This window comes from Chrysemys picta, chromosome 3 (genome assembly GCF_011386835.1).
Source record: "Chrysemys picta bellii isolate R12L10 chromosome 3, ASM1138683v2, whole genome shotgun sequence".
Classification (NCBI taxonomy): domain Eukaryota; kingdom Metazoa; phylum Chordata; order Testudines; family Emydidae; genus Chrysemys; species Chrysemys picta.
Genome location: NC_088793.1, coordinates 185,201,722 through 185,227,604, shown reverse-complemented (window position 1 = coordinate 185,227,604; position 25,883 = coordinate 185,201,722). Strand labels below are relative to the sequence as shown.

At 43.3% G+C, this 25,883-nt stretch overlaps 1 protein-coding gene across 2 annotated transcripts in view; it reads left to right on the top strand.

Moving 5' to 3' along the window:
* The window catches only part of EFEMP1 (EGF containing fibulin extracellular matrix protein 1), a 76,779-nt gene that overhangs the window by 37,060 nt on the left and 13,836 nt on the right, over positions 1-25,883 (top strand). For both annotated transcript variants that reach the window (XM_005309003.5, XM_065589607.1), the window contains exons 5-6: positions 18,724-18,846; positions 23,853-23,972. In XM_005309003.5, coding sequence (XP_005309060.1) covers positions 18,724-18,846; positions 23,853-23,972 — 243 coding nt within the window. The remainder of the gene's footprint in view (positions 1-18,723; positions 18,847-23,852; positions 23,973-25,883) is intronic.

Genomic DNA, 25,883 nt, shown 5'->3' with positions numbered 1-25,883 from the left:
AAATACTTTGAAACACTGGTGAAAACAATGGTAAACTGAATTTATGGAAATGTTTCATATCAGGTTTGAAAATGACATGCCAGATGTAGGGGGAAACTCTTTCATCTGCAATAATGGAATTTTTTTATCCACCCTTGTTGTTTTTGAATATAGTCCAATTGTATTGGTCATCATGGGTGGGTAATCCTTACTTGTCCTTTTTAGTTCGTGCCTTCCTAAGCTGTTAGTTCTCTACTATAAGATCATAAGGCGGTAACAGCAGGAAATACTCCACTAAATGTAAAAATAAGCTATTACAGTGTAAATCAGTCAGATTACTATTTTGACAGCTAGTATTAACATACCAGTCAGTGAGGCTTTCTGCAGCTTACTGATATATTGCATTCAACTATTAGATTATAACAGTAAAAGTAAATATATCTCAATTTACAATCCCACTAGAACCAGGAAAGCCAAAAATACAGCCCTTAAAGTAAATGTATATCAATTTTACAATGTGGAATGTTTGTCTTGTTGAATAATGATGAAGATAGTTAATTTTACATTCTTGCATTAGGGGAAACTCTACTCTTCCCTCTGAGAGGCTTTTTCTTTTTTAATGTAACAACCATGTGCTTATTTTAAGAACAGGACCTTAAGTTTTTCCATTATCTTAATGAAAAGAACCTCAAATTGAAAACACTCATATGAAAAGCCTTTATGGAACAACTTTTATGCTCCTATATTGGATTAATATATTGGTTGCATACATACATATGGTCAACTGCTTAAATGTTGTATTATTCCAGCGATATTTTGCAGGTAGGATTCTTTGTACATAGTTAAGAATTTTGACCAGCTCTAAAGTACTCAATCACATGCTTGATGTTAAGCACATGCTTAAATACTTTGCTGAATTATGGACTTCTGTTCCTAGAGATCTGTTGAAGTATAAAACACCATGCTAAAAAGTAAAATGCTATTACATAGCAATAAAAGCTTCTAACTATGGTATTACTAATATGGACAGCGGTCCACAATTCACAGTAAGACAGTTAGATCCCATCCCAGTTATACTTTGAAGAGCTAACATGGGACACAGCTATAACATGTTGGTGCCTACTATGGTTACAATATCATTCCACTCTTACTGTATTTTCAAGGTTTTAGCACAATCTGTGCTTCAGCACACTTACATTTTAAGAATATGGTTAAATCACTGTTTGGTCTGGTCTGCACTGTAAAACCAAATTATGTTTTAACCTGCGTTTGGCACTACTTTGTTGTAACTGGGGTACACAATACTTAGCTGGTAGTGGATCAACCTAGCATTAAATAATCACAGTCTGACTGTGTTTGGGATTGTGTTTTAACACATTAGCGAACACCTATTTCTCCAATCTAGACATGTGGAGGGTATAGTAGATCCCAGGACTGATTAATTCCAGGATTTGTCTCAACTTCAATTTAAAGGTGTGTTGTTAGAAGGTGTTTAGCTAACAAGTTCTAACTACTACAAGCGTAGTGCAGCCAGCACTAAGCTTGTAGAATTGAAGCCCAGAAACAAGTAGCTTTGAATTCAACATGATCAACTTTGCATTTGTCTACTGGAGAGTTTTAGAGCATTTTAGCTAAAACCTTCTAAACAACACTTTAAATCCCACTCAAGACAAATCCCCAAGTAAAGTAAGAAAAGAAATATTGTTTCAAACTTACATTTTTAAAAAGATGTTGGGTAGGTTGGAAAATATAAACTTCAATGGAGTTGTAGAGGCAGAATATGCACTGAGTCACCGATTCAAGAAAACGTTCCTATTTAGGACATCCCTGAACTTCTGTCCATGGATTTAAGCACATGCTTAAGTATTTCCTTAATCAGGGTTTAGGGAAGGAGTGAAGCACGTAGCACATGTTCAGTTCTATAGGGCTTGCATTAGTCTTGTACCAGGTCATATAAAATAGTATCTGAATCAAAAGCACTTTACCTTATCTACTCTTCTAATGAAGAAAGATGGTACCCCGGTGCAGGCAGAGGGGAGCAGAAAGGAAGTCATGCATTGGTTGACAGCTTCATTCACTGCTTTCCTTTCAGCTGCCTACCACTCCCAAACAAACATGTGGTAGATGTTTCAGTGCTGAAAACTATGGCTCACTCCTTTATTTAGTTAATCTCTGTGTTAAATCAATTCAATTTGGACATACCAAAGACAATACATAATTGTGACAAAGTACTCTAAACCAACCTTAACTGTTACAGCTCACTCCTTTGTTTAACAAATGGACACTTTTGCTATGTCTTCCTCTTCATAAATTCATTGTAGTGGGAAGTTTTCTGTACTATATGCTCACTTTATTGGAGACTTTATTTAGGAATCTCATCTGGTGGTTATGGTTCACCTCTACTGTGCTTGTCATCCTGAAAGGGTTACTTTTACTCTGCTAGGAATGCCTGTAACACTGAAAAAAATGGATGAGGGTCCTCCTTAGCTGTGCCCAGAAAAATGAGAGAGTTCATATATTTATGCATGCAAAAAAATTGTATCTCTGCATGAAAATCAGGTGAAAACCTGTGTTTCCATTTGCTCACAATTACTTGAGGTGTGTGCACAAATACAGATTTTGGCTCACAGAAATGCAGGTATCTTGCCCGTGCAAACTGTCTGCTCTTAAATATCTGAAAACTTCAGTTGCTAGGGCTGTCAGTCTGACATACACGGAACATAAAAGACAAAAAAAAAGCAAGAGAATTTGTTAGCTTATGCTGAATACACTAAAGCAGCACTGAAATATTAATAGGCTCCATCATTCCAGAACTGATAGTCAAGTAAAACTGTTAACCCTTTGGGTATCTGTTTATCTGATGTTATATAACAGTTTTTCCATTGGTGCTTGCCTTGGAGAATTCAGGCTACCATCACCAATGAGTTAAAATTTGTCTGGGCACTATGCCCAGATGAATAACATCCCAAATGTTGAAGGAAGTAGCAAGGGAAATAGAAAAGCTTTTGACAGAATTTTTTGATAGCTTGCTAAGGCTGGGGAGGGAACCAGAGAGTTTGGAAGGTTACTAATGTTGTTCTTGTGTGTAAGAAAGGATCAAGGGAGGATCCTGGAAGCTACATAGCAGTGAGCTGGGCTTCAGTTGTAAGAACAATATGAGAAATTTAAGTAAGGGATAGAATACTTAATTTGGTAAAATACAGTGAGCATAAATTAATGGAAAGGTTATGGCTATTGTATTTCCTTACGTTCTTTGAATACTCTTTCCTAAACTGGTAGGCAATGCAAATATAATTTGCCAGTATTTCAAAAGTGATACTATACAAAAGGTTGTCTTCCAAAGCCAGTAAACATTCAGAAAGGCTAGAAGGGACCACTGTGATAATCTAACCTGACCTCCTGCCTAATGCAGGCCATAGACCTTCCCTGAATTAATTCCCATTAGAACTAGAGCATCTCTTTTAGAAAAATATCCAATCTCGATTTAAAAAATACCAGTGATGGAGAATCCACCACAACCTTTGGTAAATTACACCATATTTTGAATCTGAATTTGTCTAGCATCAACTTCCAAACACTGGATATTATTTTACCTTTGTCTTCTAGATTGACAAGCCCTCTATGATTATATTTCTGTTTCCCATATAGGTTCTTATAAACTGTGCTCAAGTCACCCCTTAAACTTCTTTTTTAAACTGAATTGATTGAGCTCCTTGAGTTTATCACTATAAGTAGGCTTGGCAAGATTTGGTTTTTTTATTCGGTAAATGCCATTAAATGTCAATTTCACCATGCACATATAAACCAACAAAAATATTTTCATTGATAATAATTGAAGTTTACAGATAGGCAAAGGAAGAAAAATTCAGAACTTCTTAGAGTTTGATTTATGGGTATCTATTTTGTATATTTTGACATGTGATACTGACTGCCCTTCCCTCCCCCCGCAAAAAAAAAAATTTCACAGTTGTGCAAAATTATAAGTCAAAATAAAAAATCCTGCCTAAAAATAAACATTGATATAATCCATCAAAATTGTTTTAAAAAAATATCTAATTCTGCCAAGCCTAACTAAAAGGCATATTTTCCAATGCTTTAATCATTCTCTTGGCCCTTCTCAGAATCCTCTCCAATTTACCATCATCTTTCTTGAATTGTGGACACCAGAACTGGACACAGTATTCCACTAGCAGTCATACTAATTCCAAAAACAGAGGTGATATAACCTCCCTACTCCTACTCGATATTCCCCTGTTCATACATCCAAGGGTTACATTAGGCCTTTTGGCCACACCACCACACTGGGAGCTCACATTCAGCTAATTACCCACCATGACTCTTTTTCAGAGTCACTGCTTCCCAGGATAGAGTCCCCCATCCTGCAAGTAAGGCCTACATTCTGTGTTCCTAGATGTATAAATTTACATTTGGCCATATTAACATGCATTTGGTTTGCTTCCGCCCAGCTACGCAAGAGATCCAGATTGCTCTGGATCAGGGACATGTCTCCTTCATTATTTACCACCACCCCTCATCTGTGTCATCTGCAAACTTTATTAGTAACGGACTGTCCTAAATGTAGCATATAGCTGGGTTGATAGTGGATATTATTCTCTAGCCATGGCCTCAATACTTGGTAGTGATTAAAAGAGAAAAAGGAGCTTTGATTGGTTAGATAAAGGTCCAGAGTAACTATGAACTGAATTCATTTTTCCACAGAAGTGTAAAGTACTGGTGAAATACACACTGAAATATTGTGTGCAGTTCTAATTCCATGTTATAGGAAGAAAACTGCAGGGATTAAAAAATTGCATAAATGAGCAAGCAGCATGAGTCAGGGGCTTGGGAGGAATGAGTCACAGCATGGAAAGAATAGAGCCAGGCTTATAATTCAGAAAGAGAGAGACTAAGAAAGGATTTTGTGGATTATAGATAAGAGACTTACAGGATAGATATAGTAGGGATTTTGAAAAACTAACTAACTATCTCTACAGCAAGGAGCCGTAGATTAGATTTTGGGGAAACTATAGCTAAGATTATAGTTAAAAGCAGGTCAGGCAAAATTTCTGTACATAACTAGCAGTTGAAATATAGAGCAGGCTGCCAAAGTCAGCAATGGAAGGACATAATTGTGTAAATCACTTCAAGAGGGAGCGTGGGTACATTTTTGGAAAGTGAGGGAATCAGTGGGTATAGCTATTAGCGAAGCTTGTGGAATTAAAACTATGAAACGCAAGTTGATTTATATTTCGCAAGAATGCAAGGGGCAAGCTCTGCTGCCCTTAATGGTTCTCACATTTTTGCAGCATCCTGCAAACTTCAAACAGTAGCAATGCAAATCAATTAGCGATTTCTGAATTTATAGATATTTACGTATATGAAAGCCTTCTACAATAGATTTTTAAATGTCTTGGAGATTATTGCAAAAGGCAGTATTTATATTATGATGAGTGATTGGGGTCTGGTGGTAATACCATAGTATACCATCATAAACATTTCTGAAAGATGTTGAAATGCATTTTTACTCAGAGCCCATTACCCTAAATTTTAATGTAGTTAACTTCAGTTATTTTTTCCCCCACTATTTCTTTGACCCAGCCTGCTCTCCTCTGCCCTCCCCCCGTGGGGGCAGGGAGCAGAAGCATAGCCGTGCGCACGGGGTGGGCAAATGACCCCACTCTCCCGGCACGGCAAGCCGCAGGTTCCACGCTACTGGGCCGGAGCGCAGCAAGCTGCCGGCCCCTCCCGCGCCTTCTCCCCTCCCCTGGAGCTCTGCCACCGCACGCGCAGCGCTCTGGGGGTAGGGGTTGCATGCTCCCGCGGGGCCATGTTTGGCTCCGCGGGGAGGGAAAGACGCTCCCCGCTCACCCGGAGCCCTGCTGCCGCACGCGCAGAGCTCTGGGGGCCAAGGCTGCGCGCTCCCGCGGGGCAGCTTATCAGGCTCTGTGTGGAGCCTCATGGTAAGGGGTGGGCATGGGGGCAGTCAGGGGACAGGGTGGGTTGGATGGGGCATGGGAGTCCCAGGGTCTGTCAAGGGGTGGGGGATGGATAGGGGTCAGGGCAGTCAGGGGACAGGAAGCAAGGAGGGTCCTGGGGGGGCAGTTAGAGACAAGGAGCTGGGGGGTTGGGAGTTCTTAGGGGGCAGTCACCCAGCCCTCTCCTCTGAGCCCTGACCCCCCCCCCACACACACACACACCCACACCCTGCACTCTGCCCTGAGCCCCACACACACACCTCAGACCCCTGCCCTGAGCCCTGTACCTCCCTCATACACACCCAGCCCTCTGCTTGACTCCTTCATCCCACCCCCACAACCCAAGCCCTGACACCTGCACCACCTCACATCCCCAGCCCCCCCACACGCCATGCACCCGCCACATCCCCACCCTGACCCAGAACAACAATCAGGAGATCCTGCACTCCCCCCACATTCCCATCTGCACCCCTCACATCAAATGGGAGCTGCTCAGGTAAGTGCCCCACACCCAAACCTCCTGCCCCAACCCTGAGCCCCCTCCCTCATTTTAGCTCCTGGCCCAACCCTTCACCCCCAGCCCTGTGCTCAGTGCACTGCCACCCTCAGCTCAATGCTGAGAGACTAAGAGAATGACCAGAACCAGGGAGAAGGTAGTGTGACAAAGTTCCTCCTCTATCTTGATGGGTCCTGCGCTTATTGGCGGAGTTTCTTGCCTCAGAGATTCACCATGTGGGTTGGGGAACAGCCCAGAGACCTTCCCCTCTGGAAGAACCCACAGTCCAGGTCAATTGGGAGGCTTGGGGGGGGGGGGACCCAGGCCCGCCTTCTACTCCAGGTTCCAGCCCAGGGCCCTGTGGACTGCAGCTATCTATAGTGCCTCCTGTAACAGCTGCATGACAGCTACAACTCCCCAGGCTACTTCCCTATAGCCTCCTCCAAACACCTTCCTTATTCTCACCACAGGATCTTCCTCCTGGTGTCTGATAACGCTTGTGCTCCTCAGTCCTCCAGCAGCATACCCTCTCAGCTTCTTGCACCTCTTACTCCCAGCTCCTCACACTCGCACCGCAAACAGGTGTGAGCTCCTTTTTAAAACCCAGGTGCCCTGATTAGCCTGCCTTAATTGATTCTAGAAGCTTCTTCTTAATTGGCTCCAGGTGTCCTAATTAGCCTGCCTGCCTTAACTGGTTCTAGCAGGTTCCTGATTACTCTAGTGTAGCCCCTGCTTTGGTCACTCAGGGAATGGAAAACTACTCATCTAGTGACCAGTATATTTGTCCTCTACCAGACTCTTGTACCCCACTGGTCTGGGTCTGTCACAGTAGGTACCCACTGTATGTGGGGAGGGCCGGGACCCCAGACTGGCAGCGGGCTGAGTGGATCCGGCAGCCAGGATCCTGGCTGGCAGGAGCCGGTGGATGGAACCCCTGAGCAGCAGTGAGCTGAGCCGCTCAGTCCACTGCCGGTCTGGGGTCCTGGCCACCGGCCCCACACAGCCCGCTGCTGGTCTGGGGTTCTGGCTGCCGGACTCTTGCCAGCCGGGGTCCTGGCCGCAGGCCTCACTCAGCCCGCTGCCGGCCTAGGTGAACAGAACCCCAGAGCAGCAGCGGGCTGGTGGCGTAAGATCAACATTTTAATTTCATTTTAAATGAAGCTTCTTAAACATTTTGAAAACCTTGTTTATTTTACAATACAACACTAGTTTAGTTATATAATATATAGACTTAGAGAGAGAGACCTTCTAAAAAACATTAAAATGTATTACCGGCATGCAAAACCTTAAATTAGAATGAATAAATGAAGACTCAGCACACCGCTTCTGAAAGGTTGCCGACCCCTGTTATATACCATTAATCTTTTGTAGCATCTGGGTACATTCTGCTTGAATAGAGAAAGCCATGCCACCTGATCCCACTCTGGGAATGGTGGGGTTTGATTGAGTGCAAGTCTGTGTTAAAAATGTTATGTGATCATGTAATTCAAGACTATTATAATGCACACGCACAAGTGGGCTGAATTAAAGTTGAACACATTGCATTTCCTAACTTCTGAATGTTTGACTTTGCAACCTTAACATTCTTTTAAGGTGGTTTTTTGTGGTGTAATAACTACAAACAGTACATGGTAACCAAACTACTCAATTCCAATGCAAGTTATAGTAAAATAAAAACTACCAAACACTTATAACTATGTAAAGCAAGTACAAATAAATCTAGCAACAAAACTTAGCTCTCAATGCAAGCCTCTTCAAGTAATATGATTGTTGTTTAAGGCACTGCAAATAAAAAAAGTGGCTTAACTCAAAATGAATTTTAAAATAAATTAGTGTATATCTATTGCTAGAGAAAATAAAGCTATTCAAAAGAAATTGTGTAGGGTTAGTGTACTTGTTGAGGAGGGGGAACTGGGTTTAAAACAAGATAAAAAATGGAGGCCCAGAATGTTGAGCTGTGACATGATAAAAAGCTTACTGGCTCTATTTGGGATACACTAGATAGCTTGATTAACCACCTTGAGGAACTGAGAGTCTCTTTGGAACACATCCTTGGATAGGAGGGGAAAATACATGAGAAATCCCTATCACAAAAAAAGATGAAAATTTAAATAAAGGCATATATTAGACATACCATGTGCTCTCATGATGGCTGACATTAACCACTGTGCTTTCATTAACAGCTCCTAGATGTTTATGCTTGAGGACTGGAGACAGGGTAATCTCAGTGGAGGGTCCCTTACTATGAAGCTCACTTCCTCTGGCAATCTGTCAGCATTTATTATCCTTCAGAGAATGATGCAGAGCTCAGCTATTCAGCCAAGCCTTTGCTGGATGCATTTTGGCTATGATATTGTCTTATATGTTCTCACTTTTCTGCTATCATTTCTGGTGAGGGAGTGGCTAGTTGCCACAAAGTTAGTATTGCTGCCCAAACTTCTGTTTGTTTTTGTGAGTGATTTGCAATGATGAGACTGTGATAGATTCCATAAGTTATAAAATACTAAATACAATGTGTATGCTGCATGCTTCCACTATCAAACATGATACAAGACATTTAACAATTTGGCACAGTCATGCAGCTGTTGATTTATACACACCGTCATCAGCTAGAATGATAGATGAGATTAGAAAATATAAAGGAATAAAGAAAGGATACTGGCAAAGTACAAGACAGTGTTAACTATGGGTTACTGATCTAATCTGAAGTGGCTATCAGAGTGTATATATATGTGTGTGTGTGTAACACTGACCGCTTGGAAATAGTGACCATAATATAACAACATTTAACATCCCTGTGGTGGGAAGAACACCTCAACAGCCCAACACTGTGGCATTTAATTTCAGAAAGGGGGAACTATGCAAAAATGAGGGGGTTAGTTAAACAGAAATTAAAAGGTACAGTGACTAAAGTGAAATCCCTGCAAGCTGCGTGGATGCTTTTCAAAGACACCATAATAGAGGCCCAACTTAAATGTATACCCCAAATTTGTGTTTGATTCTGAGTTGGATACTCTATACCATTTATCCTAATAAAAGCTTTCCATTTAAACAAAAATAGTGATCAGAGAAGATAGATGGTACAAAACAATGTGAATGAAATAGTCTGGGAACAGAAAACTTGAAGCTTATATTAGATATACATAGAATTGAGGTGTATGATCTATTGCCATCACCAACCAAAGGACAGATGGCAGTAGGAGGATCCCTATACTATATACAGAGGAACAACCCGCATCATCAGATTGACACAAGGCCCTATATTTGAGAGCTATTATCACTTAAATGAATTATTGATAGTTCTCACAAGTTGTCTTCAGTTAAGAGCTTAGGAAATGCACATATCAAGTTTAATCATAGAGGGTAAAAAACCAATGGAGAAGTCCACACAATGGTGTTTACAATAGCAATGGACTTTAAAATGACCTTGTAACAGAGCCCTTGGTGATTCCTCCCTCAGGAAGTAGGGGAACTTGACCACATCCAGTTATCTACACAGGGTGGTCACAATATAGGCCCACTTCCCTATTTGCAAGGGGAGCTCTGCCCTTTATAGTTAGTTGGTTAGTTAGTTCCCATTACACCTCTGGTGTTTAGGGCAGCAATGAAGTTCCTCCATGCCTGTCTGTTTCTGGCAAGTCATTCAATGGTTCCCCAGCTGTGCTCCAGGTTTTTCAGCTCAGCTTCCACAGCTCTTCACCTGGTTGTTTTTGGGCAGCCTCATTTTCATTTGCCTTCAGGTGTCCATCTTATTGCTATTCTGGTGATGGAATCAGTTTTTATCTGAAGCACATGCCCAATCCATCTCCAACACCTCCTGGCAATGATGGTGGTCATATCTTCTTGGCTGCACTGTGTGAATAGGTCTTGGTTTGAAATTATTCTGGGCCAAAAGATATGGAGGATTTTTCTGAGGCAGGCTGTATGGAATGAAGACAGTTTGGACATGTCAGACTTTGTCATTCTCCAGCATTCTACACTATAAAATAGTGTTGAAAGTACTCAGCTCTGATAAAATCTTGAGTTTGGTTTTGGTGTTGTATTTTGATGATTTCCAGACTGTATTTAAGCTCCTGAAGGTGTTCCTGGCTTTATTGATTCTGCTCTGGATGTCCTGGCTTGTTCCACTGTCCTTGCTGATGGTGCTGCCCAAGTATGTGAATGTTTCTACATTGGTGAGAACATGATCCTCTATCTGTACTGGTGATGGTGAAGCAATATTAAAGGATATGATATCTGTCTTATTGTGGTTGATTTTCAGTCCAATTTGCTGGCTGAATGTGTTGTCAGGTTGTTTATTCTTGTATATGATGTTGGGTATTGTGATAGGAGAGTAAGATCATAAAATATCAGGGTTGGAAGGGACCTCAGGAGGTCATCTAGTCCAACCCCCTGCTCAGAGCAGGACCAATCCCCAGACAGATTTTTGGCCCAGATCCCTAAATGGCCCCCTTGAGGATTGAACTCACAACCCCTGGGTTTAGCAGGCCAACGCTCAAACCACTGAGCTATCCCTCCCCCCTCATTATCTGCAAAGTCCAGGTCTTCAAGGGATGAGAAGGGTGTCCATCTAATGCCTCTTGGCATGTCTTCTGTTCTACGCCGCATTACCCAGTCAATGGGAATGCTGAAGAGGATTGCAGACATAACACACTCCGACGTACTCCTGTGTCTGGTGTCTGTGCCTTGTCTAAAGATCCCCAGAGTCTGTGTCGGTGGGGGCTTTCTGCTCCTGGCACGTTCAACCATACTGGCTTGGTCTGTGAGGGAGGGGCCAGACAAAACAGACTAGGGAACTGGCTAGTCTATAGTGCTACCAACGATCCAGCCCCAGTGTAATGGGTTTGGGGAAATCGCTCTGACTGGCTCTTTGAGACAGGTTCAGCCTGTCTGTCTTACCTTAAGAGTCCGCTATATCCTAGGCAGGAAACCTTCACCCTGACCCTGAGGAAGAGTTCCCTGTCACTCCTGCAGTCTGCTGTTTAGGACAATCCTTCTCTCCTCTCCTGCCCCTGCCCCTGACCCCGCCTGCTTTTTTCCTCCCTTTTAAAGGCCTCTTCTCTATCATGCATAAATGACAAGGCTGGAAGAGTAGGGCTAGCCCTGCTGCCAGGACCTCTCTGGCCCCTTACTTGTCCATGTGGGCCTATACACCCCAGCACAGACCTACTTGTTAGAGCTGAAGCTAAGTTTTCCAGCAAAGGTAGCCACTACTTACAAGACTAGTCTACTTCACAATCCTATAAAGCAAGCATTCATGACAAACCTAACTCTCCATTAGTGAGATAGTGTTAAGGTGGCCCAGTCATTTAAAAACTGAACTCTGAGACAGCAACAATAGCACAAGATATGATGGAATAGGTGTAAAAGCCTTTATCAAAAGTGAGTTGTACAAAGTTTCTCATGCCAGACTGATGAGTTCATAAAAAAAAATTAAATTAATATTTATTTACACTGTCTTATTGCAGTATGCTTTTGGAGTGCCTGTTACTGAGAAGACTGTGTCCCTCTAGCAAGGCTGTTTGTCCAGAGCATTGCTTGCTCTGGAGCAGTGACACTTCTACCCATTTAGTTGTCATCAGAGGTCAAATGTGCCTCGTTCCAGGAATATTATTGAAAAGGTGAAAGTATATAAGCAGTATAAACAGCTTTCCTCCATTTTTATGCAAAGACTAGGAGTCCCATACAAAGCACATTGAAGTCAATGCAGTCATATTGACTTCACTGCACTTTGGATCAAGCCCTTAATGGCCTGTCTGTTCTGTGCTACGCAGCCTGGTCTAGTGCCTGAAAAACCTGCTCTGCATCTGAACACGAGTTTCTCAGCTGTCAGTCCAGGACAGTGGAGTCAGCTACTTCTATATTAGTATGCTGATTTCAGAACTGATAACATGCAGAAATGAAAAGGACAGCACAAGAGTTAGACCTTTATTTGAGCTGTCAGATTTAGAGGAAGTATATAGCAAATATTTGGACATTTGAGAAAAGGACAAACACTGAGAATTAATTCAAACTGTTGATAGTTTATTTTTTATTGAATTTTGTGGTCAAAATTATTTTCATTTGATATGTGAAAGAATCCATCACTTTTTCCAAAGCACCACCCAGAATCTGCAACAGGTGATGTTCTAAGATCCCCAGTGCCTGTACAAATAGAGAGTTCAGCTGAGATTTGTAAACTAGAGATCATGAGTTTTAAGGAATTTGTTTATTCAGCCTACAGCTTCCAGTTTGTGTAGAAAGCCAACATTACAAAGTCCTTTCACTGTTCTCTGTCAGGTTACAATAAGAAACAAGTTGGATGATCAAATGATAAAGCAAATTGTAATTTAGTTTTATACAATCCTTATCAACACACAGAGCGTAATTATAACTAAGTACACCAAGATATTATGAAGAAAACAAATCAGAATATCAGAAAAACACAATAGTTACTCTTTTGTATACTTTTATTTATCTGCATTCAGTCTGACTTATAAACTGCATGGGATCATACATATAATTACATACACAAAAAACTACATTAAAAGAACATTGTTAAGATTACAAAGTTAATCATTTAAAAGTTAGGAAATGCCAGAATTCAGTTGCCTGTGCAAACTTCATTCAGCCCCCTTGTGTGTGAGAGAGTACTATTGCTTTACAGATTGGGAACCGAGGCACACAAAATAAGGTCAAAACCATCCACTAATTCTGGGTGCCCAATTTGAAATACTCTGATTTTTCAGAGTACTTAACATTATATAGCATGTATATGTTCAAACCACAGCTTCCATTGGCTTCAGTTGCAGCTGTGAGTGCTCAGAACTTCTGCAAATCAGACCACAGGGTCTAAAGTCAGGCAATCAGAAAATGAGGAAGATAATTAGTGGCTACCCACTTGTGAAAAGTTTGGTTTAAGTGATTTGAGTAGCATCACGTAGGTTCTCTCTGCTAGAAGCAGGGGTAGAATCCATGTCTCTAGGGTAGGGGTTCTCAAACTTCATTGCACCGCGACCCCTTTTTGACAACAAAAATTACCACACAACTCCAGGAGAGAGGACTGAGCCCTGAGGCCGCCCAAGCCCCGCCACCCCAGGCGGGAGCAGGCCAAAGCTGAAGCCTGAGCTCCACCACAGAGGGTGGGGGCGCCAAAGCCAAAGTCCAAGGGCTTCAGCCTTGGGCGGGGGCCTGTAGCCTGAGTCCCGTCACCCAGGGCTGAAGCCAAAACCCGAGGCCCGCTGTGAGGGCTCGGGCTTTGGCTTCAGCCCCAGGTCCCAGCAAGTCTAATGCCAGCCCTGGCAACCCCATTAAAATGGGGTTGTGACCCACTTTGGAGTCCTGACCCACAGTTCGAGAACCGCTGCTCTAGGGCATCATTCAGCTGCCTTAACCATGAGACCCTCCTTTCTCTTCCTGCAATTCCCTGCCTCATTCTCTACACATTTTCCATCCCTGTTCCTCCTGATCTATGCTAGGGTAACCAGACAGCAAGTATGAAAAATTGGGATGGGGTTGGGAGGTAATAGGAGCCTATATAAGAAAAGACCAAAAAATCGGAACTGTCCCTATGAAATCAGGACATCTGGTCACCCTAATCTATGCACACCCCATCCCTGGCCCCATCAAGTCAAAGGACCTCCTCCTCAGTCTCCTCCTAGAATTAGCCAAGATGGCCATCCATCACTTCAAGAGGAGGAAGCTGGGCACAGGGCACCCAGCGACTGTGGGGCCTATTTCCTGTACCTCGTCTGCTCATGTCTCCAGGCAGAGTTCCTCTGGGCAGCATCCACTGACTCCTTGGATACTTTAGAGAAGCAGTTGGCGCTGTCCAGGGTTCGCTGCTTGGGGTTCTCCTCTGGATCCCTCATTTTTAAAATCTTACCTCACTCCTGTTCCTGTTTTTTTTTTTTTTGTTGTCTCAAAAACTCAATTGTAGCCTGGGCTTTGTGGTCCCTCCTCCTTATCTGAAGGGCAAGCCTTTAGTTTTGGGCAAGCCTAGACTCACCTGCCCCAGTGGTACAAATAGTTCACACTTTCCAGCTTCTGCAATAAATGAGGCAGGAATTCTACAGACAACAGCCTTCTTTGGACACTAACCTGATCATCCCCAGAGCAGATCCATCCTGTGTACTAAATATGGCCAGGGTTCTGTGAAAAAATAGAATCATAGAACTGGAAGGGACCTTAAGAGGTCATCTAGTCCAGTCCCCTGCACTCACGGCAGGACTAGGTATTATCTAGACCATCCCTGACAGGTGTTTGTCTAACCTGCTCTTAAAAATCTCCAATGATGGAGATTCCACAACCTCCCTTGGCAATTTATTCCAGTGCTTAACCATCCTGACAGTTAGGAAGTTTTTCCTAAAGTCCAGCCTAAACCACCCTTACTTCAATTGAAGCCCATTGCTTCTTGTCCTATCCTCAGAGGTTAATGAGAATAATTTTCCCCTCCTCTTTGTAAAAACCTTTTATGTACTTGAAAACTGCTATCATGTTCCCCTCCCCCCCCAGTCTTCTCTTCTCCAGACTAAGCAAACCCAATTTTTTCAATCTTCCCTCATTAGTCATGTTTTCTAGACCTTTAATCATTTTTATTGCTCTTCTCTTGCATTTTTCCACATATTTCCTGAAATGTGGCACCCAGAACTGGACACAATACTCCAGTTGAGGCCATATCAGTAGAGCCATACCAAATTCACAGCCATGAAAAATGCGTCACAGACCATGAAATCTGGTCTTCCCCTGTGAAATCTGGTCTCTTGTGTGCTTTTACCCTATACTGTACAGATTTCATGGGGAAGACCAGTGTTTCTCAAATTGGGGTCCCTGACCCAAAAGGGAGTTGCAGGGGGGTCACAATGATATTTTAGGGGGGTTGCAGTATTGCCACCCTTAGTTCTGTGCTGCCTTCAGAGCTAGGCACCCGGAGAGCAGTGGCCATTGGCTGGGCACCCAGTTCTGAAGGCAGCGCCCTGACAGCAGCAGCACAGAAGTAAGGGTAGCAATACCATACCATGCCACCCTTTACTTCTGCACTGCTGCCTTCAGAGCTGGGTGGCCGGACAGTGGCAGCTGCTGACTGAGGGCCCAGCTCTACAGGCAGTAGCGCAGAAGTCAGGGTGGCAATACTATACCATGCCATCCTGACTTCTGCACTGCTGCTGGTGGTGGCTCTGCCTTCAGAGCTGGACTCGCAGCCAGCAGCTGCCGCTCTCCAGCTGCCTGGCTCTGAAGGCAGCGCCACTGCCAGCAGCAATGCAGAAGTAAGGGTAGCAGTACTGCAACCCACCCTTACAATAACCTTGTGACCCTCCCACAACTCCTTTTTGGGTCAGGACCCCTACAATTACAACACCATAAAATTTCAGATTTAAATAGCTGATATCATGAAATTTATTATTTTTAAAATCATATGACTGTGAAATTGACCAAAATGGACCTTGAATTTGATAGGGCCCTAATTATCAGGGCAGAGTAGAGTGGAAGAATTACTTCTCCTATCTTGCTCACAACACTCTTGCTAATACATCCCAGAATGATGTTTGCTTTTTTTTTGCAACAGTGTTACACTGTTGACTCATATTTAGGTTGTGATCCATTATCATCCCTTTCTGCAGTACTCTTTCCTAGGCAGTCATTTCCCATTTTGTATGTGTGCAACTGATTGTTCCTTCCTAAGTGGAGTACTTTGCATTTGTCCTTATTGAATTTCATCCTATTTACTGCAGACCATTTCTCCAGTTTGTCCAGATCATTTTGAATTTTAATCCTAACCTCCAAAACACTTGCCACCCTTCCAACTTGGTATCATCCACAAACTTTATAAGTGTACTCTTGATGCCATTATCTAAACCATTGATGAGTACATGATCATATAACTGAAGACTATCATAATGTGTATGCAGAAGGAGGGCAGACTCAGGTGTACAGACAACCTTAATTCTGTCATTTCCTACCTTTAAGTGCTTTAACTTTGCAAACTTAATAATGTTCTCTTAATGTCATTTTGTGTGTGTAATTTCCTAACTTTAAAAAAAGAAATTCATCATGTGGCCTTATAATAACATCCACATCAGCAGGGTTGGAATCTTTAGATGTGCTGCACCGACCTCTGCCACTTGAGCTAACAAGTAACTGAAAGTAGTTTGTTAATCCTGTACATGTACCAGCACTACAGAAGGATGAGACATTTTGCTAATGGATTTGAGATGGGGGACACTCACCTCTCAGGAGCGCCTTCTCTCAGTTGGGTGTGACCCTGCTCTCTCTCTCTTTCTGCTCTCAACACCCCCTGTCAGCTATTAACCTCATCAGGTGGTCTTCAGTGGCCCAACCCTCCAGCCAGTTCAAACACTTTCGATATGTGAACAAACAAGCAAGTCCCTTCCGGTGTAACAAAAGAACAACAGGGCCTATCACTGTGCCCTTGTTGGTACCTGCAGCACTGTCTCTGGGCTCAGTCCTTAGCCCCTTCTGAGCTAGCTTTAAGTCTGTCCCTGCCCTAGTATGGAGCAATGCCGCCAGGGCTTTCTCCCTGAAGACTCTTCGCCTTTAGGGTTCTGTGATGTCCCCAGCTCTCCAGCCAGGTCACTCTTTCACTTCCGTTGCCTTCCCGGGGTAACAAAGTTTAACAAATGGTTAGCCCACTGCCAGGTCTTCAGTCCCATCCTAGAGCCCTTTAAACTCCAGCCCTGTGCTTGGGCTTCTAAATGAAACTTGTCCCCTTCTCAGTACAAAAAGAGGTCACCAGAATATTTTTAACGTGCATAGAACAACATATTTTTCGCTAGTCTCATTCTTGGAAACAGTTGAAGCATTGTAGCTGAATATTCAACCTACAAAAGATACCCAGCAGTGACAATTTCAGCCCAAATAGTTAATATTTGGAAAGTTGTAAGCAATTAAAAACAGGTCTAATAATAGGTGGCACTACCAGCCCAACCTAGAATAAATTCCTATGGAGAAAAAAATTAATATTGGAAATGTTTTAAGATACAATCGGTCAGATTTAAGTATTGTTAGAAATTTTTGGTTTGTGACCCAAAGGAATCAAACAGTTGTGACACTCTGTAGCTCAGGGAAACACCAAGCACCCCCATGTTCATCCTTGTAAAATGATTGTGTGGGATCCAATGCAAAGTTTGTCATGTTGGGTATCTTCGGAAGGCTCACGATGCACTGAGCATTCTTGTTACAATAATGTTATAGTAATGTTATAGGTTATAATTTCATGTATGTAGTTATGAGGCTGAAAATGTATCCTCATGGCTTAAAATAAGCCCAGGCAAAAACTCTCCAAGAGTGGAGAGGCAGTTCACACCTCATCAGGGCAGGTATAGGACAAACCCAGACCAGCCTCACAGGAACAAAGGATACTGGCCTAGGCAGCAACAAAAGGATCTGTTGGACTTTGAAGTGAGTCACCCCCCTTCCTTTGGCCAGTTTGGGACTGCGATGAGGTAATGCTCACCTGACTCTCAAGGGGAGGGCAAAGCCAAGAGGGAAGAAAGGACATGATAAAAGGGGGAGACATTTGCCATTTGTGTTCCACCTACATCTACAGACACCACACCAAATGACTGAAGCGCTGATCAAAGGGGAGAGCCTGGCTGAAGAGCAACCAGCTAGCCTGTGGTGAGAAGCATCTAAGTTTGTAAGGGCATTGAAAGTGTTAAGATCAACTTAGAATGTGTTTTGCTTTTATTTCATTTGACCAAATCTGACTTGTTATGCTTTGACTTATAATCACTTAACATTTATCTTTGTAGTTAATAAATCTGTTTGTTTATTCTACCTGAAGCAGTGCATTTGGTTTGAAGTGTGTCAGAGACTTCCCTTAGGATAACAAGTCTGGTACATATCAATTTCTTTGTTAAATTGATGAACTCATATAAGCTTGCAGCATCCAGTGGGCATAACTGGGCACTGCAAGATGGAGGTTCCTAGGATTGTGTCTGGGACCGGAGATATTGGTCATTCGGTTGCACAATACAAGGAGCAGCTTACATGCCACAGGCTGTGCGTGAATAGCCCAGGAGGGGGGGTTCTCACAGCAAAGCAGGCTCCCAGAGTCAAGGATTGGAGTGACCTAGCAGATCACCGGTCCAGATAACAGAGGGGAACGTCACAACAGTGTTGTGTGTTCTGTAAACAGAATAAACCCTGGCATAAAAATCTTTTGAATGAATTTGAAACTTGCTATCTTCATTTAAAGTATGGTTGGAGATGGGTAAAAAATTTTAAATTTGAACCAAAGTTTCTGACTAACGTTGTATTTGCTGTTTTATGAAGATATAGATGAATGTGCAACAGGAACCCATAACTGCAGGGCAGATCAAGTATGCATCAATTTAAGAGGGTCTTTCAGCTGCCAGTGTCCCTCAGGTTACCAGAAACGCGGGGAACAGTGTGTTGGTAAGTTCTGAACTAGCATAAGCGATGTTTGTTGGTTATCAAGGTTCATTTTCAAACTTTATGTGGAACTATAACTCCTTATAATTTAGAAACAGGCCCGCCAACGGCGGGGAGGGAGAAAGGGGGCAATTGCCCAGGGGCCCGGGCAATTTAAAGGGGCCGGGGGTGGCGGGAAAGGTTGGCTGCCCGCCCTCCCTAGATGCCTGCTCAGGGCACTCAACCCAGCAGCCAGCCTTGGCTGGGGAGAGGAAGGGGCGGGGCCAGAGCCAGAAGGGAAGAGGCGGGGCCAGAGTCTCTCCTCTTCCTGCCACACTGCCCGGTGCAGCGCAGCAGCTGCCCTGGGGCTCCGCTTTTCTAGTGACAGTGGCCAAGTGAGCCGGAACCCTCCCCGGCATGCTCAGAGTCGGCTCCTGTCCCCAGAAGCTGAGCCCTGGGCAAGGCAGGGAGCAACAACAGTGGCAGCCCTCTTCCTCCCTGCCCAGGCTCAGCTCCTGGGGACAGGAGCCTACTCCGAGTATGCCAGGGAGGGCGGGGGGACTCCAGTTCACTCGGGCACTGTCACCAGAAGAGGCGAGCTGCTGCCGCAGCCAGGCACTCTCCCAAGTAACTGCTGTGCTGCACCGTGCATCATCCCGGCGTGGCTCTGGAGCCTGGCGGCCAGAAGAGCAACTGAACAGCAGTGGGAGCCAGGCTGGCACAGCAGGAGGACAGAGCCCCCTGCTCAAGTAACGTGAGATGGGGAGGAGGGGATGGGGAGAGCACAGAGGGCCCGGGGTGGGGGCAGGATGGGGAGGAGTCCCATGGAAGGGGTAATGTGGGGGTGTCACGTGTCCCCCTCTTAGCTGGTGCCCCTCTTTGAGTCCCTCCCACTAGTCGCCTCTGGCAGGGCTCCTAGGCATGCGCAGGATTGTACCGGCAGTGGCGAAGGCAGCCAGCCGGGCACGGGGAAGCCATGGCTGTGTTGGAAGAGCATGCCCAGCAACACAGCCGGCAGCTCTCTGGGCGCCAGCAGTGCAGCTGGCAGCAGCTTGCTGGGCACCAGCCAGCGTAGGTGGCAGCAACTTGCTGGGCACCAGCCAGTGTAGGTGGCAGCACCACCTAAATGTCAGGTGGACCGCATCCACGTGGGCTGGGGTCCCATTGGCTGTTCTGCCCTGGGACCCAGAATTGCTGTTGGAGGGTCTGTTTAGAAAGATGATGGATGAAAAGTAAATAGTCTCTAAAGGATGGAGCTGCAAACTATTTTAACAATATTCAATACTTTTAATTGAATTTAGCTGTTACTATATTTATTACTTGTATGGGGGTAGTGCCCAATGGCCCTCGGTACAATTGTGAGCCAAGTGCAACTCCCAGTAAAATCAATGGGAGTCTTTCCATTGACTTTAGTAAGAGTTAAATCCAGTGATACAGGCCTAGGCATTGTGCAGACACACAAGACAACACAGTCCCTGCCTTGAAGAGCTTATACTCAGTGGAAATTTTGGGTCCAGATGTCTGATCTTCGTGACATATCAGCCACTGTTCTGAATCCCTGAGAGCCAAGAGCAGGGGCTGTAACCTCTAAACTACTAGCATAATAATAAGCCCTAATTCATGAAGAAACAGGATTCAAATCTTGACTTCACTGGAAGTTTTGCCTTCATAAGGGCCACAAGATTGGGCCATACATTTGTCAAATGTAAGAAAAGAATTGTGAAATAGTAGAATAAAAGGCATATCATTAGCTGATGTACCTCTGTAATATACACTGGATCAGACAAGGTGATGGCATAGGTGCTGGAACTAGGGTGCTGGGGATGCTGTCACACCCACTGGCTTGAAGTGGTTTCCATTATGTAGATGGTTTACAGTTGGTTCAATGGCTGTCAGCATCCTCACTATACAGATTGTTCCAGCACCCCGGGTGAGAGAAAAGCCTTTTCACATCCTCAAAATAGAGACAAAACCAAAATTGAAGGTGTTGTCACAAATTGCAAGATCCCTAATTTGTGACTAGAAGGCTCACTGTGATGAGAGTCAGTTCCTTTCAAAAGAAAACCTTGGGAGGGAAGCAGAGGCACTATCAGCGGCCATTTAGATGGATTGCTAAAAATTTTTATTTGGTAAGAAACATATACCTCTTCTCTTTAGGGGCCTGATGCAAAGCCAATGGAAGTCAATGGAAAGATTCTCAATGACTTAATTAGGCTTTACTGCAGGCCAACAGACTTCTGTATATATAACTCCTTCCAATATTTGCCAGTTTTCTGTGCAGGACTAGGATGGGGAGTTTGGCATATAGGTAGGGGAATCATTTTGACAAGTTGTTGATTCTTATAAAAAAAGTTATGCTTTCACTAGAAGGTATATTCCCTTTGTACAGTAACTCCTTTTCATTTCAACAGAATTAGGGTTCAGCTTGTACCTAAAGGTCTAATGTAACATTGAAAATAAAGAACCATAATGATAAATTACTAAAAGTCAAAGTTTTGTATGTATATTTTAATTTAAATATACATATGCTCTCTAGAAGGAAAAGTTTCCCTTCTCCTACTTCCCCCTATGTGACTTAGGTCAGAGTATAAAACAGCACAAACACAATGCTACAGTTAAGTACTGTCAGCACTTCATAATAAAACCACTCCTTTGAGACTTTAAAATAAGTGAGCCAGAAAAAATCATTTGGGGCAAAACCTCGATAACGTCTCTTATCCTGGGAGGAACTGATCATTTAAAGTTTGAAAAAAATTGTTCCAGACTTTTTCTGGCTTGAAGACAGAAAGAGATCCTTTTCTAACTTTATTTTATTTTTAATTTATTCTAAAAACGTGTCTGGTTGGGTTTTTTTTTTATTATTTGATTTAAGGGTTTGTTTTTTAAAAACAGTTTGTTCAGATGTCACAAAGTGTGGTGACGACACAGGAAAGGAAACAGAACGCCAGGTTTGTTGGTAGCCAGAGAGCTTCAAAAGCCTCTTGCAAAAAGCCTCCCAGGAAAACTTTCCTGGGGTTTTTATTTCTCTCCTTACTTTGTTTACAACTCTTCTTAGTGGTTACATTCTTGCGCATAGAAAAGCCAGGCAGTATACATGCACATAAGATAACGAACCCATCTCTTGAGCGCGTGAACACCAGCTGCGAGGGTACAATCAAATCAGCCAAATAAGTTTCCCAAACACAAACGCTGGATTGAAGGTCACTCCTGCCTCGTAGCCATGGGGGCAGTTTGCCGCGCCCGTGGGCTGGCGATTCGGGAGCTATGCATCCCTACAACAAAGATGTTATTTTCTGAAACATGGAGACTGCAGATACAAGGAAACTTTTTTTTGGCAACATTCTTTCAAACAGATGATTTGGTTCTATGATCAAATCTTGCCTAGCTAAGGTTTCCCATAGTCTTTCATAGAATCATGCACACAAATGGTATAGCCTAGTCCTTCACACTAAACTCACACTGACTTAGGGTCTGAGCTTGCAAATATGTACACACAGGAGTAACTTTAAGCACAAGCGTAGTCTTATGGAACTCAAAAGATTCAATGGCACTACTGTTTCTCTGAAATAAAAGAGCTGTAGTGAGCCCCCCTTCCCCTCCTCCCCCCGTAGTTAAGATTGCCAAACACTGTCCAATCAAAGCCCTGTTTCCCATCACTCATAACTGTCTAAAATTCTCAGCTTTTGGGCATGAGGCTAGTACATTTTCCAGAAAAGGGGTTACGTCATTTTTGAATATTCAAGTGAAAAAATGAACACTTTCCCCATTGTAAAAAAATACATCTTTAAACACATATCTACAACAGAAACAGCTGGGGGTAGGAAATTCTAAATTTGTCATGAAAATGAGAACTGCCTTTCACTGTGTTCCAGTGAAAACTGGGATTTATTTGACTGAGTGCTGAGCCTTTTAGAGATTATGTTCTCTACATGCATAGGACTTTGCATGGATTTCTTTTGTTAAGCTTGTAAAGGTCATAGCTAAAGAAGATTCTCCCATGCATGCATGGCCAACTTAGCTATGTAGTAGAAACTGTTCTGCAGATGTACATGAGCTGAGGCAGAGGTCTGTGGCTTGACCCATGCATAGCTTGCAACGTGCCAAAAGGTCAAGGTAGGGCTGTTGAACACTTTATACAGTTTGTAGGTGGAATACCCGCTCGGCTGCACTTTAGGAATGCTGAAACTGGGAAAGGCAGCATGCTCCACCCCAGAATTATGGCCAGTCTGCAGGGAAAGTTAATACTGCCTGAGATAGCATTGGCTTCAATCATGCAATCTTATTTCCTCCACTGAGTCAGAGAGCACAGCCAGGGGCTGGCAGCCCGTGGCTATAGGGAACTGCTGTGCTGTCTTGTCTAGGAAGGGATGGAGGAGGATGAGGGGAGTCCTTTGAGTAACTGGCCAAGTCCTGTGGGGGGATGGAGCCCACATTCCCCTGAAATCCGAGCTCTCCGCTTCTTTTCCAGGCCTGATCCCTGCTCACTTCACACCCCTGTCACTCCCATGGACTCGGGACAGAGAGAGTGCTTGGATTCTGAATTGCTAATGGAGCCACAGAGGTTTAGCATTAAGTTGTTGATATATGTACTTTTGTACAGAAAAGGAGCATAAGAGCCACTCTGCTGGTCCACTTTATGTCTGGTCAAGATGTAGTCAGGAAGCATGTTCTAAGTTACGTAACAAATACAGAGATCAATACTACAGTATGGGTGTGATTTAAACACCAAATAAAGGATAATGTTTATGTGTATTGACATCATTGGCTGAGCAAACATACTCAGTGTAAAGCTGATTTTAACAAAACTTAAGACATGAAGACAAGAGAAAGAGTACAATGCTGTTCCCATTGAAGTCAAGGAGGGAACTTAAGTAGGAGCAGAATAGAGCTGCAAATTAGCTTCTCTCTTTTCATTTAATCAGATCCAGCTCACGTTACACTGTTTATTTGGACACAAGATGGCAATAGTGAACTTTTGTTATTACATTTGAGCTAACATTTTTACTGTTTTGCTCTTGTTATGGTAACAGACATAGATGAATGCAATCTCCCTCCATACTGCCACCATAGATGTGTGAACACTCCAGGTTCCTATTACTGCCAGTGCAACTCTGGGTTCCAGTTAGCAGCCAACAACCACACTTGCGTAGGTAAGCACTTCTCTGTATATCCATATGAACCAGCCCATGTGGTTACAAAAGACAACTACTGACCCATTGCTAGCTTTCATCATCTCAAGTCAACAGGCAGAATATTTTAAAGTATGTCATGCTTTCCTAGGCTTACAGACTCTTGGAACTGATCAAAGTAATATCTTGAGGAACACAGAATCCTTGGACACAAAAATGGAGACTTGCTTTGAAAGTGGATTATTTTGTTGGCAGACTGGTTTTTGTGGGCCATGAATTTGGCAATCTGGTCATCAGGGCGCTGAACTCATTATTAAATCTTGGGCCTGACTCTCCTCTCAGTTACGCTGGTTTTATACTAGTGCTCCATTGACTTTAATGGAGTTACTTCTGATCTACAGCAGCTTAAATGAGATCAGAATCAGGCCCTAACACTGGAAACTGGAGAAAGCAATGCCAAGTTCTTAGAGCTAAGGTTAATTCGCAGCAGCATGTGATAAATATATTGATGAAAGAAGACATGTCTCGACATTTCAAATGTGAATCCTTGGGAAATAGTATTAAAAATTAAAATGAGTGGTTTGGGCACGCTGAGGACAAGTGCCATTGTAAATAAAATGATAAAGAAATCCTAGTAACTGAACCATAAGACCGTTACTGAGTTTGATGGAATCTACGGGATTTTTTATTGGAAGACCTAGAGTTAATAAGAAGAAAGGAGGAAATTGGGCTGCAAGCAGATTTGCCTAATGAGGTGCAAGATACATTCAACATGACTATTTCTTTTAGTAACTTTTTGGTAGAGGGATGTTATTTCTAAAGTGAAGCAGATAAGAAAGGTGATTTTCCAGGGGCCAAGAACAGATTTATTTCCATATGTGGCAAAAACTACTCAGTCACACCAGTGAAGATACATGCAATCCATGAAAGAATTTATGAAGAAGGGAACTAAAGTTTCCATTTCATCCACTGCTATTGTGTGGGTTCGAATTAAGAAGTGGGGTGGGGGAGGAAATCTGTTTTCACTGAATATGACTAAGCTAAATGGTTATATGATACATAAGACTAAATCATCCCCCATTTGAAATGAGCTTGAAATGACCATAACGGGAAAACAGATCTTCAGCCCCCAAGAGAGGATGTTGCAGAAGTCCTGGCCCCACTGAAATCAATCGAGTTTTTGCCGTTGACATGAGTGGAGCTGAGATTTTACCCAGGGTATGGTGGATTTGGGAAGGGAATTGGCCATTGAAATCTACGGATGCTGTGACTGGCAGGGAAGAAGCCCACCAATCAGTGGGCTTCTCCAGAGGTTTCACAGCTGCTACCACTGCTCCAAAGCATTGCCATTTGATATTCCATATACATACAAAGGCCTTCTCCATGGTGTTGAAATGCCACAGAAGGTAAGTTACTGCTATTTCTACAATGGTTTAGTTATAATTCCAGATTGTCTTGAGGTGCTATTCCCCCTGGCTGCTTACTGTCCCCTCGCTCCACTCCACCATCGCTGAGTAAAACACATCTACAGTGTCTGCAACGGGAGAGGCAGCTTCCTGGGGTGGTTGTGAAAAGGAAGCCACCCTCCACACACTTTCCCATCCCCAGATCCCTTCACAGGTACTGAATCGTTCTCCTCCAGACTGTGTGAGCAGAGGGGAGCCCATAGCTTACAAGACATATTTCTTCAGATATTTGTATGACTATAGCACCAAGAAACGTGAAAGGTCCTTTACAGCACGTCCTTCTCCTGTTACCAACCTCGAAGCACAACATGTCTCATCTCAAAAGGAAATTTTACAAATGGCTGATTGCCATTTTTGCTACATAATGTGGCGAACTGTTGTTTGCGATGGGTATATTTGTTAACTGTTATATTCCTATGACACCTCAGAAATCCACAGTGGATACATTTGTGTAACAACTTTTGTA